Source organism: Pelodiscus sinensis, chromosome 4, assembly GCF_052426305.1.
Source record: "Pelodiscus sinensis isolate ZL-2025 chromosome 4, ASM5242630v1, whole genome shotgun sequence".
Lineage (NCBI taxonomy): Eukaryota > Metazoa > Chordata > Testudines > Trionychidae > Pelodiscus > Pelodiscus sinensis.
Window position 1 is genome coordinate 117323149 of NC_143055.1, and position 22665 is coordinate 117345813.

Consider the following 22665-nt stretch of genomic DNA (forward strand, 5'->3'; position numbering starts at 1 on the left):
GCCTGATCTTGCAACTTACCAGCCTGTGGGCAAAGTGGTTAGCCGTACATAACCCTATTGAATTCTGTGGGGTTCTAAGCAAGTGCAGCACTCTGCTTGTGCTCTTCAATTTCAGAATAAAACCATGGTGTCCATCATGTATTTAAAGAAAATACAGAACATAAGATGCACCTAATGTCAAATCTTTGGATCTACAAAGGATTAAAATCGACCTATCTTGAATGCAAAATGATGGTCGGGTAATTTAGTTTAGAGCTTCCATGAACAAATGTTTTGACTACTATGAGTGGCTTTCAGGACTGGTTGGAATATGGGAAGAGAGGATCATATTTTGTAAAACACAGGATTTTTTTCAAGCTTTGGACTCTTAGAAAGTTCAGATAAATTATTTCTTCCAAAGCTTGTTGGTAATCTTGCTAGTTACATTCACAGTAACCAAACACAGCTTTGCTATTAGCGCTTATGAAGTTACACAGGACCTCAATGTGTGCATGGGATGAGGGCAATTCCCTTTGCTACGTTACCAGAAGTCTGTAACTAAAGCCTTTGTGCATCTCTTCAGCCTTGATCGAGATGTCTTCAATTCGCCAATGAGTATTATCTTTTTATTCATGTGTTTATTTGACCATCTGTTTACAACACCGTTTACAAATCTTTCTGGTGCTAGGATTAGTTCACCAAGAAGCAGGATTTCACATTTCTAAATGTAGACTGGAGAATAAGGCAGAAAATAAAGTGCAATATTTCCAGTTTCTACTCAAGACACAACCTGAAACTGTTGTAAATCTAGTGGTTAATGGGGAATGTGAAGGAGTATGCCCCAGTCCTGGAGTGGATTCACCTTGGGTCTGGGAGCATACAACCTATTGGCCTGTCCCCCAAAGTTCAATGCCCCTCACTCAGGGGAACTACGGCCCTTCAGCCTAGTCTATAAAGTCAAGCCTTTTTCCCAGTCCTGGAGGCTGGACTCCGGGGGGTCTTAGGGAGGTAGGGGGACCCGGGCCGTCCCACTCTACCGAGTCCCAGCCCAAGGCCCTATTGGCAGTGACAGAATCCACTGTCTGGTCGGCAGGAGTGCCTGCCGGAACACGCCGACCTCCCGGGGGTCTTTCCTCCACCCTGGGCTGCTTCCTACCTTTCCCCCCCCCCCCCGACTGAGGTGAGGTCTGGGGGTCTGTGGTTCGGGTTGCGGATCCTGAGCGGTGGTATCAACAGGCTTAGCTCCTGAGGCGACCAGTGCTGGCAGGTCTGGCTTCGGGGATGGCTGAGGCAGCCCATAATCTCTTCCCTGTTTTCCTGCCCCTTCAGCTACCTCCCTGACTCCCTGCTTTCCCTGGCTTTTATCTCAGGCCTCACTCTTGAGCATGCCCTGCAGGGCTGTGGGGTTAGGGTCTGCCCCGCCCCTGGAGCTAGGTGAACCCTTTTAGCTTCAGTGCGGGGTGGTGCTGCCCCGCCACAAGGAAACAAAGCAATCGCTATGGATAATAATGAAAGATCCATATTTATTTGCTTTCTGAGAATTAACACTAGCAGAAGAAAGCCATTCAGGTGGTCTTGATAAAACAGAATAGACAGCGTTTGATCGAATTTTTGAATAATTTATATTCTAACCTGTTGGGAAAAGGATCATCTTCGAGCCAGATCTGTCATGCTCCCGGGTCTTGTTGATGTTCATCAATCTGCTTCCTAGATCACATTTTTTAAATCTATCTTACCAGAAGGACTTAAAGTATCTCTTTTGATATTTGGCTAGTTTGTCATTGTATTTTGACTCTGATATCAGTACTTCGAAATAAGTAGCTTGCAAGTGACACATCCTATTGTCTTCCAGGCCAAAGAACCGCCAAGGGGTTAAAGCCTATCTTACTCACTTCAACTTGTCACAGTAATTATCATCTTTGTAACTGTTCTAGATGATAGTAAGAGATGAGTGAACTTTCACACTGTGCTGAACCAGAATAAGAAATAGCAGAATACAGTAGGTCCCTAGAGAGGGCTTGCACTGGCTGGGTGCATCCTCTATGCAGATCACTCGTGTGCTGAGTATAGCCTTAACAGGCAGGAGGTTGACTTTTCAGGAGTTAGGGGAATGGTAAATAGTCACTCTGGGGGATCCCAAGGGGACATGTTTATTTTTAGCACTATTCTATCTGGCTCTATGGCTATGAAGTCTACAAGGCTTATGCTCTATTGAATTCTACCTGAGATAAAGAATAAAAAGATTGATAGCATAATTTTCATAATTTTAACTAAAAACACAGACATCTTTGTTAAATTAATGTGAATTAAAATGGTGTGCTTTTACACGTAAATCCCTCCGCTTTGTCACTTATGCCCCAGGCAAAGAAAGCACCAGCTGCTATGACACCCCAGATTCCATGTTTACAAAACCACAATGAAACAGATGGTAAAAATCACATCAGTAAATCAAACAATAATATTCTGGCCAGTTAATTTCCCATAGAGAAATAACTTTGTTTATCCAAGGCTTTCAGAAACAGATGCAAAAATCTCACTTGGGATACATTTCTAGAGAATTAACTGAGGACCTGACTTTTCTATTTCCGATTTCCTTCATGAAAATAGGAAAGACTTACTGCTTCTCCTGTGGAGACTGATGAAATACAACTACTCTTGTTCCTGGAGGCAAAGGAGCGATGACTAGAGACAGAAGCCCTGAATGACGATTCATTTATAGAACCTGATGAGAGATCGCTCTTTGATACCCGTATGAAAAATCGCAAGCAGGGAACAGAACTGCGAATGGTTTTCCTGAAAGGGACAAGGAAAGTAAACATTACAAGTTGCTCACCACCACAGACAGTAGCAGCACTGTTTGGAAAGTGATCAGACAGAAGTTCTCTCTTTCAGTAATCTCAGTATTGCTTTTGTTTTGTTTTATAAAGGTTACAGGTTACTTGGAAGTAGTTTGTTAAGGCTGATATGAACTCTCAATAAAACAAAGTGAAAGATGTCAGATGGATTCAGTGCCTTTAAACTACAGAGTCCATTGCAAGGATGCATGGATGAGTAGCAAGAATTGAAAATACAATGAATGTTAGCAATATGCTCAACTTAAAAAATGATTAGTTGGTAATTTGACTGCAAACAAAGATCAATACAGTGCTATTTAGCTAGAATGGGTCAGATTCTCCCCTGTGAGGAAATCTGTTCTGTGCACAGAAGAATGGGAGCAGCATTATTTGTCTGTATCATGGTAGTGTCTAGGAGCCTCAGTCACAGACCAGGACCTTAACATGCTAGACAAACACAGAACAAACACAGAACAAAAAGATGCTTGTACCCTTTAAGTATTTACAAGCTGCATAATGTTTAGTATCAGTCTAAAGGTCTTTCTACACATCATGGCAAGGTATATTAGGGTATGTCTACACTAGCCCCCTAGTTCAAACTAGGAAGGCTAATGTAGGCATTCGAAGTTGCAAATCAAGCCTGGGATATTTAAATCCCAGGCTTGATTTGCATCTTCCCGGCCGGTTGCCATTTTTGAAATTTACAAGTCCGGACCAACTGCCCGCGTCTACATGCGGCAGGGACCCGGTATTTCAAATTAAAACCCCTAAATCGAACTACCTGTTAAAACTCCTTGCAGGAGGAATAACAGGTAGTTTGATTTAGGGCTTTAATTCGAACTACCGGGTCCCTGCTGCGTGTAGACGCAGGCAGTTGGTCCAGACTTGTAAATTTCAATAATGGCGACTGGTCGGGAAGATGCAAATCAAGCCCGGGATTTAAATATCCCGGGCTTGATTTGCAACTTCGAATGCCTACATTAGTCTTCCTAGTTCGAACTAGGGGGCTAGTGTAGACACTCTTAGGGTATGTCTACACTACCCCGCTAGTAAGAACTAGCGGGGGTAATGTAGTTATCCACAATTGCAAATGAAGCCCGGGATTTGAATTTCCCGGGCTTCATTTGCATGAAGCCGGCCGGCGCCATTTTTAAATGCCAGCTAGTTCGAACCCCGTGCCGCGCGGCTACACGCGGCATGGAGTAGCTAGTTCGGATTAGACTTCTAATCCGAACTAGCTGTACTCCTCGTGGAATGAGGAGTACAGCTAGTTCGGATTAGGAAGCCTAATCCGAACTAGCTACTCCATGCCGCGTGTAGGCGCGCGGCACGGGGTTCGAACTAGCTGGCATTTAAAAATGGCGCCGGCCGGATTCATGCAAATGAAGCCCGGGAAATTCAAATCCCGGGCTTCATTTGCAATTGCGGATGACTACATTACCCCCGCTAGTTCGAACTAGCAGAGTAGTGTAGAGATACCCTTAAGAGAGGTGTGAATTCTAAAGTGCAGCAATGAGTTGTGCACTAATAAGCCTGTACAGATCCGCTGGCACACATTAAAAGTTCCTCAGCATGCTAGCATAGCACAGGGAGATTAGGATATATGTACACTGAGGATTGGGGGGAAGCCTGTAGCCCCAAGTCTCAGAGACCAAGTCCACTTATTTGGGCTTGCAGGACTAAAGATTGCAGGGTGACATTTGGGCTCAGACTAGCTCCTGACTTCTGAAACCTACTGCCCTCTTGAGGTTTCAGAGCCCAGAATGCCCTGAGTAGTGATACTGCAATTCTGTAGCCCATCAGCATGAGCCATATTAGGCAGGGTTGGCTGATGCAGGCCACCTGCAGCCCTGCTGCCTGCTTTTTATTGCAGTGTTGATGTTCCCTGAGTGTGCAACACCCTGGAGTGCTTCAGAATTCACACTCCTCTAATGCACATTGCTGTGCCATATAGACAGGCCTTAAGTAACCATTATGGCTGCCTAACTTTTGGGGCTGATCTGTGCTGGCTCAGCCCCAGCATGAATTAGAGCAGCCTAGAGGGCTCAGCTAACCCATGCCAGCTGGCTGCATTTCACACAAGACCATATGCCAATTGCGATCTGGCAGATGAGACAAGGCACAACAGTTTGGTCCTTCCCTCAGTGTTCCCTCCTCCCCATAATAGGGAGGGGAACAGTTGGCACAGCAGCCCAGCATGTTGACTTGAAGCCAAGTGACGGTTCCTCTTTGCTGAAGCAATTCTCAGCTGGTTCTCTTTGACTAGATTCCAGCTCCCCAAGGCTGCATGTGTCATGCAAAGCAAACTGTTCAAGGACAAAGAATTTGGCCCAATGTGTTTGCTCTTGTATAAAAAAAAACTATAACCTCATATCACTCCAGATAAATTCCAGTGCAATCAACAAAATAACAGCAAATATTGCTACAGTCAAAAAACACACAAGGCCTAAGACCGGACAAGCCACATTCACAAGTGCACGTAGCAGCAGTGGTTGTCCGTTGTGTATCACCGATGAGCGAAGGAGGGCGAGACAAACATTCAAACTCCAGAGGCACATGATAGAGCTGAATGAATATTGCAACAGCAACAAATTGCTCAAACATTAATTCAGTTTTTTAAACACAGTTTTAACTATGTTTGCTCTCCTGTTCCTATTGCCCATTTCCTATAGGTTTAACAGTGGACAACACTGCATGCAGGAATGTGTGAAGAAACAGTGAATTTTCAGCTAATTCATAACTCAAGAAAAATATTATATTTGTAAATGTTCACATAGGCCTCAGAACAATGATTCTGAAATTTGCTCTCCCATGAATACAAAACAAAAATTTGCCATGGGAGCTGCAAATCCAAGATAGACTGCAGCATATTCAGTAGTCTGGAGACCCCCAGATTTGTGTCTACATCATCTCTGACCTTTCTATGACAATAGAATGGATACTTAATGCCTTAATACCTAGAGGAGATTTGGGCCTGAATGAGTGCTAGGCTAGAAAGAAAAGTAAGAAAAAGAAACTAAGTAAGAAAAGTAACTACAAAAGAAAAGTAAGAAAAAGATATGCAAATTGCAAAAACTGGTGCATATATATGGTGCCAAATTTTGGAAAAACCTTCTCTTTCGAGCCATCCCTTCTTCCTTGTGAAACGAGGTTTACAGGGATGGTGAAAGAACGCCTCTGCTTTTCCGAAATTTTTTTTGGAAAAGCGGATGCGTTCCTTGGATGCGGCAGAGCTTTTCTGGGATACCTCCAGTATCCTGGAAAAGAGCAGCAGTCTAGACATAGCTTTAAATTCTCTTCTTGCGAAGAGTCCCATTTTTGCAATTGCAGAGCTCTTCCCTGACTTCAGTAGTACTGAGTGTTTGCAATGACCTGCCCTGTGGAGCTCATTGCAGGATTATGGCCAAGAGCACTTGTTTTCTGTCTGCAACTAGGAAGACAAGTACAACCGCTTCTTTGCTCTCATAATTCATTCCATTTTCACATGGGGACTAGATTGTTGTAATGCACTCTCCCAGCACTATTCAATTACTAAAGCTAGTGGCAGTCTGCTTATTAAAACATTGGAGCTACATGAACATGAAGAATTTAAGGTCTCTTTTAACCTTCAAAAGACCTTATTAGCTTAGGGCTACATTATCTGAGAGAGCACCTATGCCATCCTTCTTTCAGACTGCCATTAGGACACACTATAAATCAAACTTTTTCCTGAGGCATTTGAGGAACAAGTGGATCAAGAAACAGAGGTGATTAGAGTGGGACATTGAAGCTAACATAGATTTTAAGTTCTCTTTCATAATGTATATTATAAAATCAGATGCAGGTTGTAATACACACTTACTGAATGACGATTTTTCTATAAACTGACATATAAGAAAGCAATCACATTTCATATATTGAATACTTGCAAAGAACTGCTTGAGAATAAGCTATAGACCAAGACTTCACTGTAGAAATTAATTGGTGAATAATTTTTTAACAAATACATTTGAGAAAACTGTGATCTGTTGAAAAAGATTCACAAACAGAATGAAAAAGTTGTTATTTGTTCTGAATCCATAATTTAAAAAAATTCTCCAAATCACAGTGAAAATAACCATAATATTTCTAAAATGAAATTAATGCTAAACTTTTAAACTAAAATTTGAATATTCAAAATTTCAAGTCTAGTTCTGTGAAGCTTATTTGTACTTATTTGTATTTAGTAGTACTAGAAAAATGATGAGATGTATTAGGAAACGTAGCTGATTACATCTCAAGTGGAGCTTGTTGAAAAATGAACATCTCAATTTAACACAAATATTTCTGGCGACAAATCATCTTTTCAAATTTGTTCAACTCCCGGTAATCCTACAATGAGTAAGTCAACATTCAGATATTGCCTTTTCAGCAGGTATCTGCAATGTAAAGATTTTCAGAATAAACACTTGTTCAGTCCAATTAATGAACTTCCACAAGATTCACTGGACCTCAGCAAAAGTAAAAAAGATACGCGCCATTAATATTAAAGAAGTTTGAGATGTTACTATGACTGTAATTTGAATCAGCACTATTTTTTCTATTATATGCAGTCATTCATTTTTGGCTTGTTTTAATACAATATTGTAATATATTGTAAATAGGCATCTTTCATTTCTTTTTAAAAATTAATCTCACTACCAACAGCAATTCTCAGCACAAGGAAACATCCTGCACTGTGAGCCCCACACTATTATTTTGAACTGTGTGCGAACTCTTTAGTTCACTATTTCTGGACCCTCTGACTCATGTGTACCATCGAAACCTATCAGAGTCAAAAAAGCAAAAGTTGGTTTCATTCAAGTCGGAAGATCAAAGACAAAATTGTTTGGTTCATAGTCAAAAACTGAACAAAATGTCTCATTTTTTGTGATAGAGCTGGAAGGATGATTTGATTAATCCAACCCATTTCACCACTTGTGAATTATCCATAAACAGACTTTGATCTTTGCAAATTTGCTCATTCGTCAGACTCACTGAGGAATGATATATGCAAATGTATTTCCATCAGTGGATTGCTTGTAAACTATTCACTGTGTCGACTTATTTGCTATTTGTAACATTCTATTTGGTCCACATGATTAATTCTCCTACCTGACACAATATTGCATCTACTCTCTGACTGGATAATTCTCAGACCTATAAAGCGCATTCACAATGATTTCATGAACACCTCTGATGTCAGTAGTCATGGAAATAAAGATGGAAAAGGGAGGGAGGCATTTTCAAGAGTGCTCAGTGGTGGCCTAACTTTGCTGCTATTAAGATGAATAGGACATTTCCACCAACTTCAAAAGAGAATAAAATCAAGCACTTCTGAGAAGTCTCTACCCCATAAATGATTTGGTTCAGGAATTCTACTCAATATACAAAGTACTTATTTAGAGAACAGAAATTTCTCACTTTGTAGACATAAAATATAAATATAGAATAATGGGGAAAACACACTTTGGATCATAAATTCCAGTTTCATACTATACTTTCTGGTTACAGAAGCCTTCCATTTCTACAAACTGCTAGAAGCTGGTGGCTTCTGACATATCCCTGTAAGCAGTCTGGGCAGATGCCTCTTGAAAACAAATTAAGATATTGGCAATTTTTGATTCTTCGCAAGCTCTTTATTTATAATAGTTATGTTTAGAAGACAGATCTCCCGACTGACTCTTTCCTTTTTCTTCCCCAGGCTTTCAACAGTTTGGTCCCCATAGACGGAGGCTACATCTAGACTGCAGGCTTTTTGCACAAGAAGCTTTTGTTGGAAGAGATCTTCTGCAGAAACTTCTTGCATGAAAGTGCGTCCACACAGCAAAAGCGCATCGAAAAAGCAATGCGCTTTTGCAAAAGAGAGTGTCCAGACTGCCAGGATGCTCTCTCACAAGTAAGCACTGATTGCTATGGACAGAATGGCCACCAGGGCACCTCTTCCCTCTTCTTGCGCAAAAAACCCTTCTTCCCCATCCACACATGCCTTCTTGCAGAAGAGCTTTTGCGTAAAAAGGCGTTCTTCCTTGTAGAAGTGACAATGCATCTGACGAAGTGGGTCTTTGCCCACGAAAGCTTATGCTCCAATACATCTGTTAGTCTATAAGGTGCCATAAGACTCCTTGTCGCTTTTGCAGTTCCAGAATAACACAGCTACCCCTCTGATATCTTCCTCGTAGAATGAGGATAACCAATTTCACAAAACACCCTCTGATCTTTTGATTTACTTGCGCAAAAATGCACTTGAGGTGTGGATACTCTGCGAGTTTTTGCAGAAAAACGGCCATTTTTCCACAAAAACTCTTTAGTGTAGTGATAGCCAGAAAAATCAGTGCAGAAGGGCTAGTCACTATTAGTAAACACCAATTAAGTAAAGTAGTACTCATATTTTTACTGCACACTCAAAACATATGACAGTCTTCTGAAATTAAGCAGGTGTTCAAAATTTTGAAAGTGAAAAACTTATTTGGAGGGGCAAACATTTTCAGACAAATATTTTGCCTATGGAATCTTCTGCTTTCCAGTTCCCGTGTAGTAGTAAGGTTATTGCTGCAATCCCATTCCAATTTAGGGTTTGTTTTCTATTTTCATGGTTCTCTTATTTTAGCCATACAATAGCTAACAATCAAATAATGACAACCAGCCATATTGGATGCTCTAGGATCTTGCCACCCTTAAGGGCATTGGTCTATCTAGAGTGAAATTTTATGGCAATTCTCAACAAAGCCAATGGTTTAATGGAGATCCAAGGCTTAAGCTGTTTCTGGAAAATGCAGTGTAAGTATGTGCTAGTTTGATGCCATTCAGCTAGATACCTCCTTAGCCCACCCTGTGGTTTATACTTTTTAATATATTGGGGACTATTCCAGGGAAAGACCCCAAACGTTTGATATATTTTGTCTTGTATAAGATGAGGCAGGACTTTAGTGGAACAAATGCATTTCAGAATGCTAAAAGATTTGTCATGCATCTGATGAAGTGGATCTTTGCCCATGAAAGCTTATGCACCAATAAATCTGTTAGTCTATAAGGTGCCACAGGATTTCTTGTTGTTCTTGCAGATTCAGACTAACACGGCTACCCCTCTGATAAAAGATTTTTAGTATTTTAAAAGTTACCTATTATGCATTTTCTAGGTTCTGACTTGCTGGAGCAGCAGTGTTTCAACCATTTTCAAATCAAAGACCGGATTCAATGGCCTTTATGGAAAGCAAGATGTGTATTTCCCCAGACTTTTCCTGTGGCAGCAGGGGAAGAACAAGTTGGGTCTCTTGGGAACTTTGTGGAGGCCATGAAGGAATCACTAATGGAGGCTGCAACAGAGTCTGTACTGAGAATTGCAAAATTTCTGCTTCTTTGGAGGTCTCTAAAGTTTACCACATCATCCTCTACCCACCTAAGTACTATGCTAACCCACATGCACCCTATTAGCCTCCTTCTGTCTCCGTCTAATTTTATGGGTTTTGCAATCCACGTGACTGGATAAAATCATTCCCTTTGCCCCCTCCCCCACTATCGGGGCAGATGAGGGTTTTGCAGGGCCCAGAGCAGCACAATTTTGCAGGGCCCCCCTTTGACATGGCACATGCGTGGGGCCTCTTGAAGCACAGGGTCTGGAGCAGCTGCCCCGCTCGCCCTGCCCTATATCCACCGCTGCCCACTATCATCTACATAATATCACCTGTAAGGGAATGGATAGTCAGTATGCCCTCCACCCAACTCCTGTTTCACTGAGGGCAGAGTTGGTAGGTAAAACCAAATTACAATACTTCCATAAACTAGTTGTGAAAGAACTAGCAAGGGAAAAAACACAGGAGAAAAATAAAACCAGTCAATAATTCACAACAATCACAAAACAAATGTATTGTACTTAGATATGCTGGGATTCCAAAAAGAAAGATGGCCTAGCACAAATAGTCCATCTCCACTGAGAAAATCCTCCACATAAGATTTATTTTAAAAAAGATACAACAAAATAATACCCATTTCTTCCAAGCAAATTCTGCGTGAAGTACTAACCCAGGGACTGAAAAGTTCTCATTTGTTATAAGCATAACCTGCTAGGCCTATAATTGAATTAACATCATTTTTCAACTCTCAGGCCATATACACCCCTGACAAAAGGGGTACATACTCCTGCAGTGTTGTGCCCTCAATAGAAGGAATAAGTATTAATGTATATGTTTGTACGTGTAGTTACAGCCAAAAGTAATGTGTTTACTGTACCTGTATCTTGGGTGAATTATTGCATAGATGATAGGATTGTAGATTGCAGAAGCTTTGGCGATAACAGCTGGCACAGATTTAGAATAGGGAGTTAGACTATTGGCATGGCTAAAATTAAAGAAAACAACAAAAGTATTTAATGGATTTGTATTAACTAAGTAACCAAAACATATCACTCTTTCTTGACTGGCTCTGCACTGTGATGGTCTGACAATAAATAGTTTTGAAAAGTTAAATTGTTTTAGTGGGTACATTCCTGACAAAGACTTCCATGATTTGGTGCCACAATGATTATATTTACTCTGAGAAGCTGAATGACCATCAACATATGAGTTTTATGTTATTAAGAATGACAAACTGAGAACACACACAATCACTTCTTTCTGTTTCTCTGATAGTCAGAAGCAACAGGAGAGATTATTAATGGGGAGAAAAAAAGATATGGAATGATAGTAACAAAAGCAGATTCAGAACGAAAATTTCATATTGCCACTCCCACAGGATCAGTTTCTGATGCACACAAAAGGGCATCGAGAAGACTGAAATTCCAGTGTCTAAAAAGAGAGGGAGGTGCATGGAAAAGGGGAAGTGGGCTGAGATCAGCTTCAGCAATTTTTACCCCACACTATCCCACCTGCAAAGAGGTGTCTAATTTCCACTGATCATGTAACTCCTACTAATATTAATGAAGTAGAATATACATCAACAAGGGATGAGGTCCCCCTACAGGGGAGAGCAGGGAAGGGGAGGAGAACATGAGCTCTTCATTCAAAAAGCTGGGAAAAACACATCTTCACTCCCTCTACTAATTGCTGACTTGAGGAAGGGGACTCTTGAAATCAGATGTGAGGAAAATGATCAGCTGCTATGAAGCCTAGGATTACTCTGCATAAAATCAGAATGCACTCACATAAAGCAACATGAAGGAAGTGAAAATAAAAATCTGTGCTCAGAAAGAAAAACATACAAATTTTTCATGTAAGAAATAAAATAGACACTAGCTAATCATGCTCTTTTATCCACAGGGCTATCCTGAGGAATGATATATCACCTCTAATCTGGCATCTATTTTAACATATTTTAAAAAGGAAGTTACACTCCTTATGGGTAACAACACTCCAAGCAGGAGTTAGATTTTTGGGTAGCTTCAGGCTAAATCATTTGCTCCCAGGGGTGAAAGTAAGTTAAGTTTTTTACAGATACTGTCATATCAACCCCCACTTCCCCAGGCAAGGGAACGAAGGAGGGTGCAATATAATAGTACCTGTAAGAAATTTAAGTGTAGAGTGGAGTGTGGGTGAGAATAGCAGGAGTCAGGGCAGGAGTTGGGGGTGAGCAGGAGCTCCTGACACTGGTCTGGGGGCGTGGAAGGTGCAGGAGTCAGGGCTGGGAATTTGCAAGAGTGAGTGCAGGGGAGTGGCATTTTGGGATGGTGTGTGGGCTGCAGCTGCACATACTGGGTCACTGCTGCTCTTCTTCTCCTTCCCCTATCAGGAAGTAAGGGGAAAGTGCAGTCTGTTGCATACCTCTCCCTCAGGCTGTGCCCTTTCTTCTCTCTCTGATAGTTAGGGGAAGAAAAGCAACTGCAAATCGGAATGTGAGGCTGTAGTCTGCTGCCCACCCCTTTAATCTGCCTGGCCACTTGCTGCTTAGCGTGGCAGCCTGCAGAAAACCCCAGGAGCCAGGCTGGGAGTGTGCTGCCCTTTCCACAGCAGCCAAGTGCCCCAGCCAGCCGGCTTCTTGCCCACATGGCACACTGGCTTACTTCCCCTTCTGTTTGCTCCTCATTACTAACTTCTCTTGACTGATTAAGTAATTAAGGGCCACCGGGTTTCTACTTACCCTGCCCATGCAATCAGAGTGACACAAGCATATGGAGACCAAGACAAGACATACACAATGATGACCACAAAGGCAATTTTTGCCAGCTTCCATTCATTCCTCATGGAATGCGAGAGGTAGGATTTACGACCATAGGACCCTAGCTTCTGGACATTCCTGTGGAAGGAAGAACAAGGGATGTCACCAAGTGTAAGAAAACGTTTGGTATAAGATACACAATGAACTATTAGCAATAAATAAAATAGAGCACATACTTAATGCTGCCTTGCCCAAATATACTCAGTTATTTAGCATCTTGAGGATAAAGATCTTCTGATACACCCTATAAAGGGGCATAAACATACACATTGGCCTCAGAACAGCCAAGAGGAGGAAGAGGGAAGACAGTGCCTCTATGACATGCTCACTTTCTGCCCTCAAGAACTGCCCAGATGGGGCTCTGAAGCTTTGACAGGTGGGTCTGGCACAGCCTGGAATCATCATAGTCCTTTTGGAACCAGACAGATTTCAGTAGCAAATGAGCAGAAATTCCCACTTTTGGCCCATTTTGTCAGTGCCAGAGGTACAAGGGGGTTACTCAGTGGTAGTTCATTTCCCTGAGAATTTATGCTACCAGGGTTGGGTGGGAGACTGCTGAACACAGCTCTGCTGTCCACTTATCTGATTCCATATATGATGCTGCTCACAAGGGCAACACTTCTTGACATCTCCACACTTCTCCCAGTTCCTCCCTGTCCAATGAAAACGTTGATTCTAATTCACTCTAAGTAAATTAATATTGTAGGCTGGCTGCTTGGCAAAGCAAGAGCACTGGTGAACCTACCACAAAATGTTTAGGAGGACTGTTTTTACACTCCTGCAGGTCTATCCATTGAACCAACAAGAGATGGCATTCTTTTTGCTTGGAGATAATTTTTGGAGACCATGCTTTAGCTGCAGATACAGGCAGTCCCCGGGTTACGTACAAGATAGGGACTGTAGGTTTGTTCTTAACTTGAATCTGTATGTAAGTCGGAACTGGCGTCCAGATTCAGCCGCTGCTGAAACTGACCGCCATTTCTGACTTACATACAGAATCAACTTAAGAACTCCAAGCGTCCCCAAGTCAGCTGCTGCTGAAACTGATCAGCAGCTGATTCCAGGAAGCCCGGGGCAGAGCAACTCTGCCTCGGGCTTCCTGTAGTCAGCGCTGGTCAGTTTCAGCAGCGGCTAAATCAGGACGCCTGGGGCAGAGCAGCTGGGGTGCTGCTGGGTTGCTCCAGTAGCGTCGCTCCTCGGCACTACTGGACAAACCCAGCAGCACCCCATCTGCTCTGCCCTAGGCGTCCTGATTCAGCCGCTGCTGAAACTGACCAGCAGCGGCTGAATGAGGACCAGAGCAGCTGGGGTGCTGCTGGGTTGGACCAGTAGCGCCCAGAGCGGCGCTGCGGGACCAACCGGCAGCACCCCAGCTGCTCTGCCACAGGCGTCCGGAGAAAAGCCTAGTCTGCTGGGGGGGGAGGGGCGTACTAGCTGCGCCCCCCCCCCCCCCCCAGCAGACCAGGAAGGCACGGGCGGCGGACCGAGACGCACCGCAGTCCTGCTGCCTGGGTCCTCCGCGGCTTTGCTCCCAGTCTCCCTGGTCTGCTGGAGACCAGCAGACCAGGGAGACGGGGAGTAAAGCCTCTGAGGACGCCGGCAGCGGGACAGCGGCGGGGCGTCTGGGCTGTCCCGCTGCCGGCTTCCCCCGCGGCTTTGCAAAGCCTCGGGGAAGCCAGCAGCAGAGCAGCCCAGGCGCGCCTGGGGTGCCCCGCTGCCTGAGCCCCCCCCTCGGCTTTGCAAAGCCTCGGGGAAGCCGGCAGCGGAGCAGCCCAGGCGTGCCTGGGCTGCCCGAGCCCCCCCGCAGCTTTGCAAAGCCGTGCGGGGGTGCTCGGGCAGCGAGGCAACCCAGGCGCGCCTGGGCTGCCCCGCTGCCGGCTTCCTCGCAGCTTTACAAAGCCACGGGGGGGGGGAGGGGGGAGGGCAGCGGGGCAGCCCAGGCGTGCCTGGGCTGCCCCGCTGCCCGAGCCCCTCCGCGGCTTTGCTCTGCGTCTTCCTGGTCTGCAGACCAGGGAGACGCAGAGAAAGCCCCAGAGTACACGAGCGGCAGGACCGCGAGGTCCCGCAGTCTGTGTACTCTGGGGCAACCCCGTTTGTAACTGCGGATCCGACATAAGTCGGATCCGCGTAAGTCGGGGACTGCCTGTATTCTGACAGAATCATTTACACAAGACTGGAGAAAGTCTCACAGCTATTGTATGGGAATCCTTCAGATGCCAGCATCATTTTTTATGCCAACAAAAATCAAGTAATATGCTGCAATTTATAGTAAACTGGTTTGACAAGATTTAACATTTTTAGTGCAAATTTACTTAAAAATGAAGACTGCTTTTGCAAATCAGAGCATTGTATCAATCAGCTGCTTCCATAAAATGATAATATACAAATAGACACTATGAAAGAGGTCTATAGAAAAACACTTTGGCAGCAAATTGAATATATATTCAGTTCTTGCAACAGCCATACTCATTTCTGGTGATATTGCTTTAAGGACGAAGTTACCATCCTAGGTATCAAATTTGCAATTGCAGAGAGCAGTCACTAGCCCCATTCGGAAAAGCATGTAAGCATGTGCTGAACTGTGAGCACACATGTAAGTTCATCTCTATTCATCAAAGCTTCTTAACCATGTGCTTAAGTCACACTGTTGTCAATGGGGGTTAAACATGTGTTTCAAGTTAGGCATATGATTAGTTACTTTGCTGAAACAGGGCAACAGGACTTGATCCCATTCAGGTCAGTGGAAAGACTCTTAGGGTATGTCTACACTACAGCGCTAGTTCGAACTAACTTAGTTCGAATTAGTTAATTCGAACTAAGCTAGTTCGAACTAACGCATCTAGAACTAAAAACTAGTTCGAACTAGCGTTTTGCTAGTTCGAACTAGTAAGTCCACATTGAGTGGACTCTGAACAGGGCTTAATGATGGCCGGAAGCAGTGCCGGCAGGGCATAAAAGGAGGACTTAGAGCATGGAGATACTGTCTCAGGCTAGCCGAGGGCTGCGCTTAAAGGGTCCCGACCCCCACCCCGGACACACAGTTCTAAGGGGTGCCCCGCTTGCAAAGAAGTTCTGGCTTGGAGTGCCCTGAGTGCCCACACTGGGCACATCACACCACTCGGCCATCAGCCCGGCTGCACTTGCCGCAGGCTGCCATCTGGGGAGAGGGAGTAATTGGGGGGCTGCAGGAGAGCTTCCACCCCCAGAAGCCCGCAGAGCCAGCCCAGTCCTCCCCATCGGGGGCTCGTACCCCATTCCTCCCTCACCTCCTTCCACTTACCCTTCCCTAGCCCCCCTTCTTATTGATGTACAAAATAAAGATAACGTTTCTTCCAACATTGACTCTGTCTTTATTGAAAAAAACTGGGGGAGACTGGGAAAAGGAGGTGGGAGAGGGGAAGAGAAAGGCTGGGAGAGGGGAGGGCAACTAACATGATCAGGGGTTGGGAACAGGTCCCAGATGAAGAAAGGCTACAGAGACTGGGACTGTTCAGCTTAGAAAAGAGGAGACGGAGGGGGGACAGGATAGAGGTCTCTAAAAGCAGGGGTTGGGTGGAGAGGGTGCATTCAGAAAAGTTCTTCCTGAGTTCCCATAAAGAAGGACTAGAGGACACCAAAGGAAAGGAATGGGTAGCAGGCTTGAAACTAGTAAGAGAAAGTTGTTCTTCTTGACAAAGCAAATAGTTAACCTGTGGAACTCCTTGCTGCAGGAGGCTGTGAAGGCTACAACTAGAACAGAGTTTAAAGGGAAGTGAGATCAAGTCATGGAGGTTGGGTCCATGGAGTCCTATTAGCCAGAGGGTAGGAGTGGTGTCCCTGCCCAAAGTTTGTGGAAGGCTGGAGAGGGATGGCACGAGACAAATGGCTTGGTCATTGTCTTCGGTCCATCCCCTCCAGGGTCCCTAGGGTTGGCCGCTGTTGGCAGACAGGCTACTGGGCTAGATGGACCTTTGGTCTGACCCAGTACGGCCATTGTAAGCTCAGGGCTCAGTGTCGGGGGTCTCAGTGGACCCCCTTGATTTTCATGCACACCTGGTCCTGGGTGGCCAGGCTGGCAGCTCTCCTGCCCTAGACGGCCACTTTCCTGTGCCTAGTGCGGAGATCGTGGACGAGGTCCACGATGTCCGCAGTAGCCCAGGAAGGTGCCCGCCTCTTGCGGTCCAGGGCAAGCTCCCGGGAGCCGCCAGCCTGGTCCCGGCAAGAGGGGGTGGGCTGGGGGGCATCGGGTGGGTGGCTCTGTGCCGTGCCAGGTGCAGGGTCTGCTAGCTGGGTGCTGGCAGGCTTGCACCTGGCACGGGCACCGTAGCCAGCCCGTGCCCCTTTAAGGGGTCCGGGGCCGGGAGGGGGGCATAGAGTTTCCCTGGTGTTGGCCAGAGTGGCCACCAGGGAAACCTGGGGAGGGCTAGCCTCCCACTAGTTCGAACTAAAGGGCTACACAGCCCTTAGTTCGAACTAGCTAGTTCGAACTAGGCGTTAGTCCTCGTAAAATGAGGTTTACCTAGTTCGAACTAAGCGCTCCGCTAGTTCGATTCAAATTCGAACTAGCGGAGCACTAGTGTAGCACCTATTAAAGTTAGTTCGAACTAACGTCCGTTAGTTCGAACTAACTTTGTAGTGTAGACATACCCTCCTTGACTTAAAATGGGATTTGGGTTGACTCTGAATGAGTGACGTGTACATATTGAGAGAAAAAACAATAGAGAGAGTTCCCTGTTTGATCTCTGATAATGCCAATTTTTTTATTTACAAGAAAAGGCCGAATCATGTACAAAACTGTCTGTGTCTGCCTGTATTTTTGAATGACATTTGGTCTAATGTATACATGAATAGGAATGTGTGTGCATCACTACCAGTCTCATCTTCCTGAGCTCAGCTGTAAAAGCTGTGATCTCTGGAATGTCTATAATAAATTAGACTCTTGAGGCACAAGGACTTCAATGTCTGTGGAGTGCACCAAAATAAAGAGATGTCCATTTTGGTGTATAAACAGGTTTATTCATTGTCACGATCTCCTGGGGGCTTAGATGATGAACCCAAGCAGTGAAGAAAATAAAAATAGCTGAATATAAGAACACAGCATTTCTGCTCCTATTTATCTAACCTAACTGCCTATTTGGAGCATGTAAGCAGGGAGTTCTCTGTATTGTGATTCTGTAGAACAAAGGAAAATACAGTTTCAATGTCAGCAGCACCATTAATAGACCTATAGCCTAGCTTGAATTCAGCCAGAAGCTTTGAGAGTATGCTTTACAGCAAGAAGGTAAGAGATTTAACTACTCTTGATACCCTGCTTACCTGCCAGTACTTCTTATGGCCAGAAACATGAATAAATAGCAATGGAATATTATAACCAGGGGAATGAAAAACACACAGCAACACAACATCATGGTGTAACTTCTGTTTGCTGGGGAATAGGTTACATAGTCCCATGTACAAGATATCATCAATCCTTCTGGCACATAGGAACCTAAGAAACATGAAAAGTAAATACATATTTACTAGGCTGAACTCATTAAAAAATATTTATACATACATACACACACATATATACACACAGTTTGTACAGTCATTAGTCAAGGGTTAAGTTAACAAGGACAGTTAACAAGCAAATGGTGATAACCAGGTCTCGACAAACTGTGGCGAGAGCTACTCACTAGCCCCGTACCGTGCATATGCCAGACTGGTACTGCGCATGCACGCAGCACCGGTGACTGGGGCGCACAGAGCAACTGGCTGAAATCTACTCACCACGGGCGAGTAGAAACAGCAGTTTGTTGAGCCCTGGTGATAACATACATATGCCCATCACTGGCCATCTTATGTTGCATAATCACTTAACGGATGTACTGTACAAGACCTATCTAGAATATGCAATACGAAGAGCACTGATACAAAGTTGGCATGCATCCTGTTTCCCACCTAGGCTGAACTCATTAAAAAAAATGTATCATGCACAGACAATAAGAAAACTGTCAGTCTTCCATGAGCAGCCTTTCAAAGCACTCCAAGTGATACATCATGGCATGCTGAACACTGTCCATGGGAGAGACACTCTATCCTAGTGATAAGCAACCTACGCAAGACTGTCGTAACCAATATAGAAGCTTCAGGGGGTAGCTGAGTTAGTCTGTACAGGTAAACTGAAAAAACAACAAATGATCTGGTAGCACTTTATAGACTAACAAAACATGGAGATGGTATCATGAGCTTTCGTGGGCACAGCCCACTTCTTCAGATGACCGGAGAACCAAAATATGTATGTCTAGAACCAAAATAAATACGGGATATGGGAGGGGGGTAGAAGAAGGGAAAATTGGGGGAAGAGGGAACAAGAAAAGGCAGTGGGTAAAAAATATATCAAGGGAAAACCGAGTCTATAAGCACCTAAAGACTAGCCCCCCTCGCTCCCAATTTTCCCTTCTTCCACCCTCCTCCCATCTCCCTTATTTATTTTGGTCCTAGACATCCAACACTCCAGTCATCTGAAGAAGTGGGTTGTGCCCACTAAAACTTATGATACCATCTACATGTTTTGTTAGTCTATAAAATGCTAACAGACTATTTGTAACCAATATAGTCTCCCAGGATAGGGTAGTTTTGCGGACTATGCTTGCATACATAGAATTTGCGGGTGTGCCAACTATAACTGTTGAACCATAGCAGCACTCTGATGAGATGAAAAGGGAGCACATGGCTCTCACAGTCAATCTTGTGTGCAATCAGCATGCACCTCACTTAACACACCCTTGCTTTGGGAGGGGTGTCACTATAGTAATATAGGTAGGAAAAAAACCAATATGTGGATGGAAACCAATAGAATCTGGCAACTCTGTATGTATGCAACAGAAAACAAAATGTTTTGTGGGCTGCACATAGAACACCAATGGCCCATCACAGATCTATCTAAGATCTATCCAACTGTTCCCCCCATCTCTCAATTACTTACAAGAAGGTCATTTTCAGGAGATACATTTAAGAATCTTTAACAACAGACATGTGCTAATGGCACAGCTGCTAAAGCCAATGTAATTGAAGCTTTTATGTGATTACGTTGGAGAAAGTCTCATTTAAAGGGGCTCATAATGTTACCTGTGCAAATTTGATACATCTTGTCCTAGAAGCTACTTTCCCTACCCCAACTTTATAAATTGGTATGACCTAAAAACGTGTGGGTGGCGTGTGGAGGGGCAGCGGAGTAGCAGAGATTCCCTGAGTTCTACCACAAATATCTCTTTGCGGAAAGGCAGGCGGAAGAGGCTGTGTATGGGACAGGCATGTGATGGTTAAAACAGGACTCATTTATGCAAGACAGATGCCAAAACTAATCCCAATAAAATGTTCAAATCCCCTGAAACAAGTCTAAAATAACTTTCCTGCAACATGTGCATAGAGAATGCATGAGGATGTGGCAAACTAGAAGGGCACTAATTTAGGATTTGGGGCAATTCAGTGTGTGCGCTTTCTCCTGCTCCCCACATCTGACACATGCCTATGCTGAGAACGGAGTAGGAAGAGAGTGGCACAAAGTTTTCCAACAGCTGAGAATTTCCTTGTACCTGGGCAATCCTCTGCAGCTTGCTAGAGATGATTGCAACTGTACTTTGCACCACTGAAATGGTAAATATTTGACCCAGGACAGCGTATTAATTTCGGGTCTATATACATGTGTAGTAGAGCGGTAGAAGCAGTGGCTGCTATAGTTAAGACTGCAGAAGCATTTCCTAACCATCCCTTCCAGTCACGCAGAACTTTCACTTTAGTTGAGTGGAAGGCCTGGACTCTGCATAGGTAGGTTCTTATACCCACATGAGACTCTGTTCTGGAGCAGTATGTGCCCATATAGATTCATTGGTACAGTCAGGGGCTTAGTTGTTGATCATGCAAGCTGACTAGTTTCACTGAGGATATGTTTTTACTGCAAACTCCTTCTCTTGATTATGAGCTGTAAATAGAAGATAGAGTGCTGAATACCAAAAGCCAGAGCCCTGGGCTACGTCTACACTGGCCCCTTTTCCGGAAGGGGCATGTAAATTTCATGAGTCGTAGTAGGGAAATGCGCGGGGGATTTAAATATCCCCCGCGGCATTTAAATAAAAATGTCCGCCGCTTTTTTCCGGCTTTTAAAAAAGCCGGAAAAGAGCGTCTACACTGGCCCCGATCCTCCGGAAAAAGCGCCCTTTTCCGGAGGCTCTTATTCCTACTTTGAGCCTCCGGAAAAGGGCGCTTTTTCCGGAGGATCGGGGCCAGTGTAGACGCTCTTTTCCGGCTTTTTTAAAAGCCGGAAAAAAGCGGCGGACATTTTTATTTAAATGCCGCGGGGGATATTTAAATCCCCCGCGCATTTCCCTACTACGACTCATGAAATTTACATGCCCCTGCCGGAAAAGGGGCCAGTGTAGACGAGTCCCTGGTGATTAGAGAGCGAGTTCAAGCTTTGGAATGGATATAAGCAGAGGTACTAATTAGAAAGTCAATTAAAACAAAGGAAAATAGTTTGAAGATGCTCAATGTAATTTTTCTTTAAGCCTTCCCCCCACTGCATCTTAAATGAGACTTCTTCATTGTCTAACCCTCTTAGCATCAGCAAATGCTCTTCACTACATGAAAGTAATTCAATTAGTATTGGCATGCTAGTGATCTTCTTATGCTAACAGAGATTTGTGCATTCTCCCCATCAGGATAAAACTGTACTGTTTTTGCTTTTAAGCTGTCCCTTCCCCCTAACTTTCACTACCAACAACAAAAAGGAAAAATATCATTTATTACCCACTTCTGTATCCTCACTCAGGAAAGCTGAAAAACAGTGAATAACATTAGCTGCACTCCTTTAAAAAGTTTTTAGAGAAAGATCACTAGCATACCAGTGTATTCCTATCTATATTCTGGTATAGTGAGGAACAATATATTGATATAATGCACAGTCTAACAAAAACACAGTCACAGCTGTGAAGAATGGATAGGATACCTGTAATATTTTAACGTTATGTGTCTAGTTTTTAGTGCACTGTTTGCTATATGATTTCAAGGAGGTAAATCAGACATCAGTTCACCTACATACAAGCAGAAAAATGGTCAAACACTTCCGACAGGCACCCATTTACCAATATTTCTTATAAAGCCGTGCAGAGAACCACTTGCTTTGAAGTTTATCCTTAAACCCATCTACTGGGCCACATAAACCAGTTTAACCAGGGTCAAGAGACACAGGAAGACAAGTGACAAGTCTACACTACAAAATTGAGTTGACCTAGGTTACATTGACACACACTAATTGTAGAAATTGAATCAGCTTTATGTCCACATAACATTCTTTGCACATCCTCAAGTCACCAGGAACATTTGCACTGATTTAAACCACCAAAAGGAGCATTGTGAGATTGTTTCTCAAAAGCAGTAACAGTTGACATAAGCAACACAGCATCTACACATTGCGGCAACCTTCCTTCATTGACTTAAGTGCTACACATCTCATGGAAGTGGAGTTAAGTTGGTGTAGGGCAAGTTACATTTCTGGGAGCTACATTTTAGTGTAGATCCTTAGAGAGATAAGTTGACATAAGGCAGCTCATGTCAATGTAACACTGTAGTGCAGACCAAGCCAACAAAGGTTGGGGATGAATAAAGGGATGCAGTCTCTAGAAAAGAGAGGCGAAGACACAGACAGTAAATGCAGGGAACAGACTGAACCCCAGTACCAGACACCGGA

General features: G+C 44.0%; 1 protein-coding gene across 4 annotated transcripts in view; it reads right to left on the bottom strand.

Moving 5' to 3' along the window:
- Nucleotides 1–22665, bottom strand: part of LOC102450363 (melanopsin-like) — a 102020-nt gene that overhangs the window by 36371 nt on the left and 42984 nt on the right. For 3 of the 4 annotated variants that reach the window (XM_075929613.2, XM_075929615.2, XM_089778073.1), the window contains 4 exons: nucleotides 18255–18426; nucleotides 12882–13037; nucleotides 11040–11147; nucleotides 2598–2772 (listed from right to left, as the gene is read on the bottom strand). In XM_075929613.2, the coding sequence (XP_075785728.1) occupies nucleotides 2598–2772; nucleotides 11040–11147; nucleotides 12882–13037; nucleotides 18255–18426 (611 nt within the window). The remainder of the gene's footprint in view (nucleotides 1–2597; nucleotides 2773–11039; nucleotides 11148–12881; nucleotides 13038–18254; nucleotides 18427–22665) is intronic. The other variant, XM_075929614.2, reaches the window with a different exon arrangement.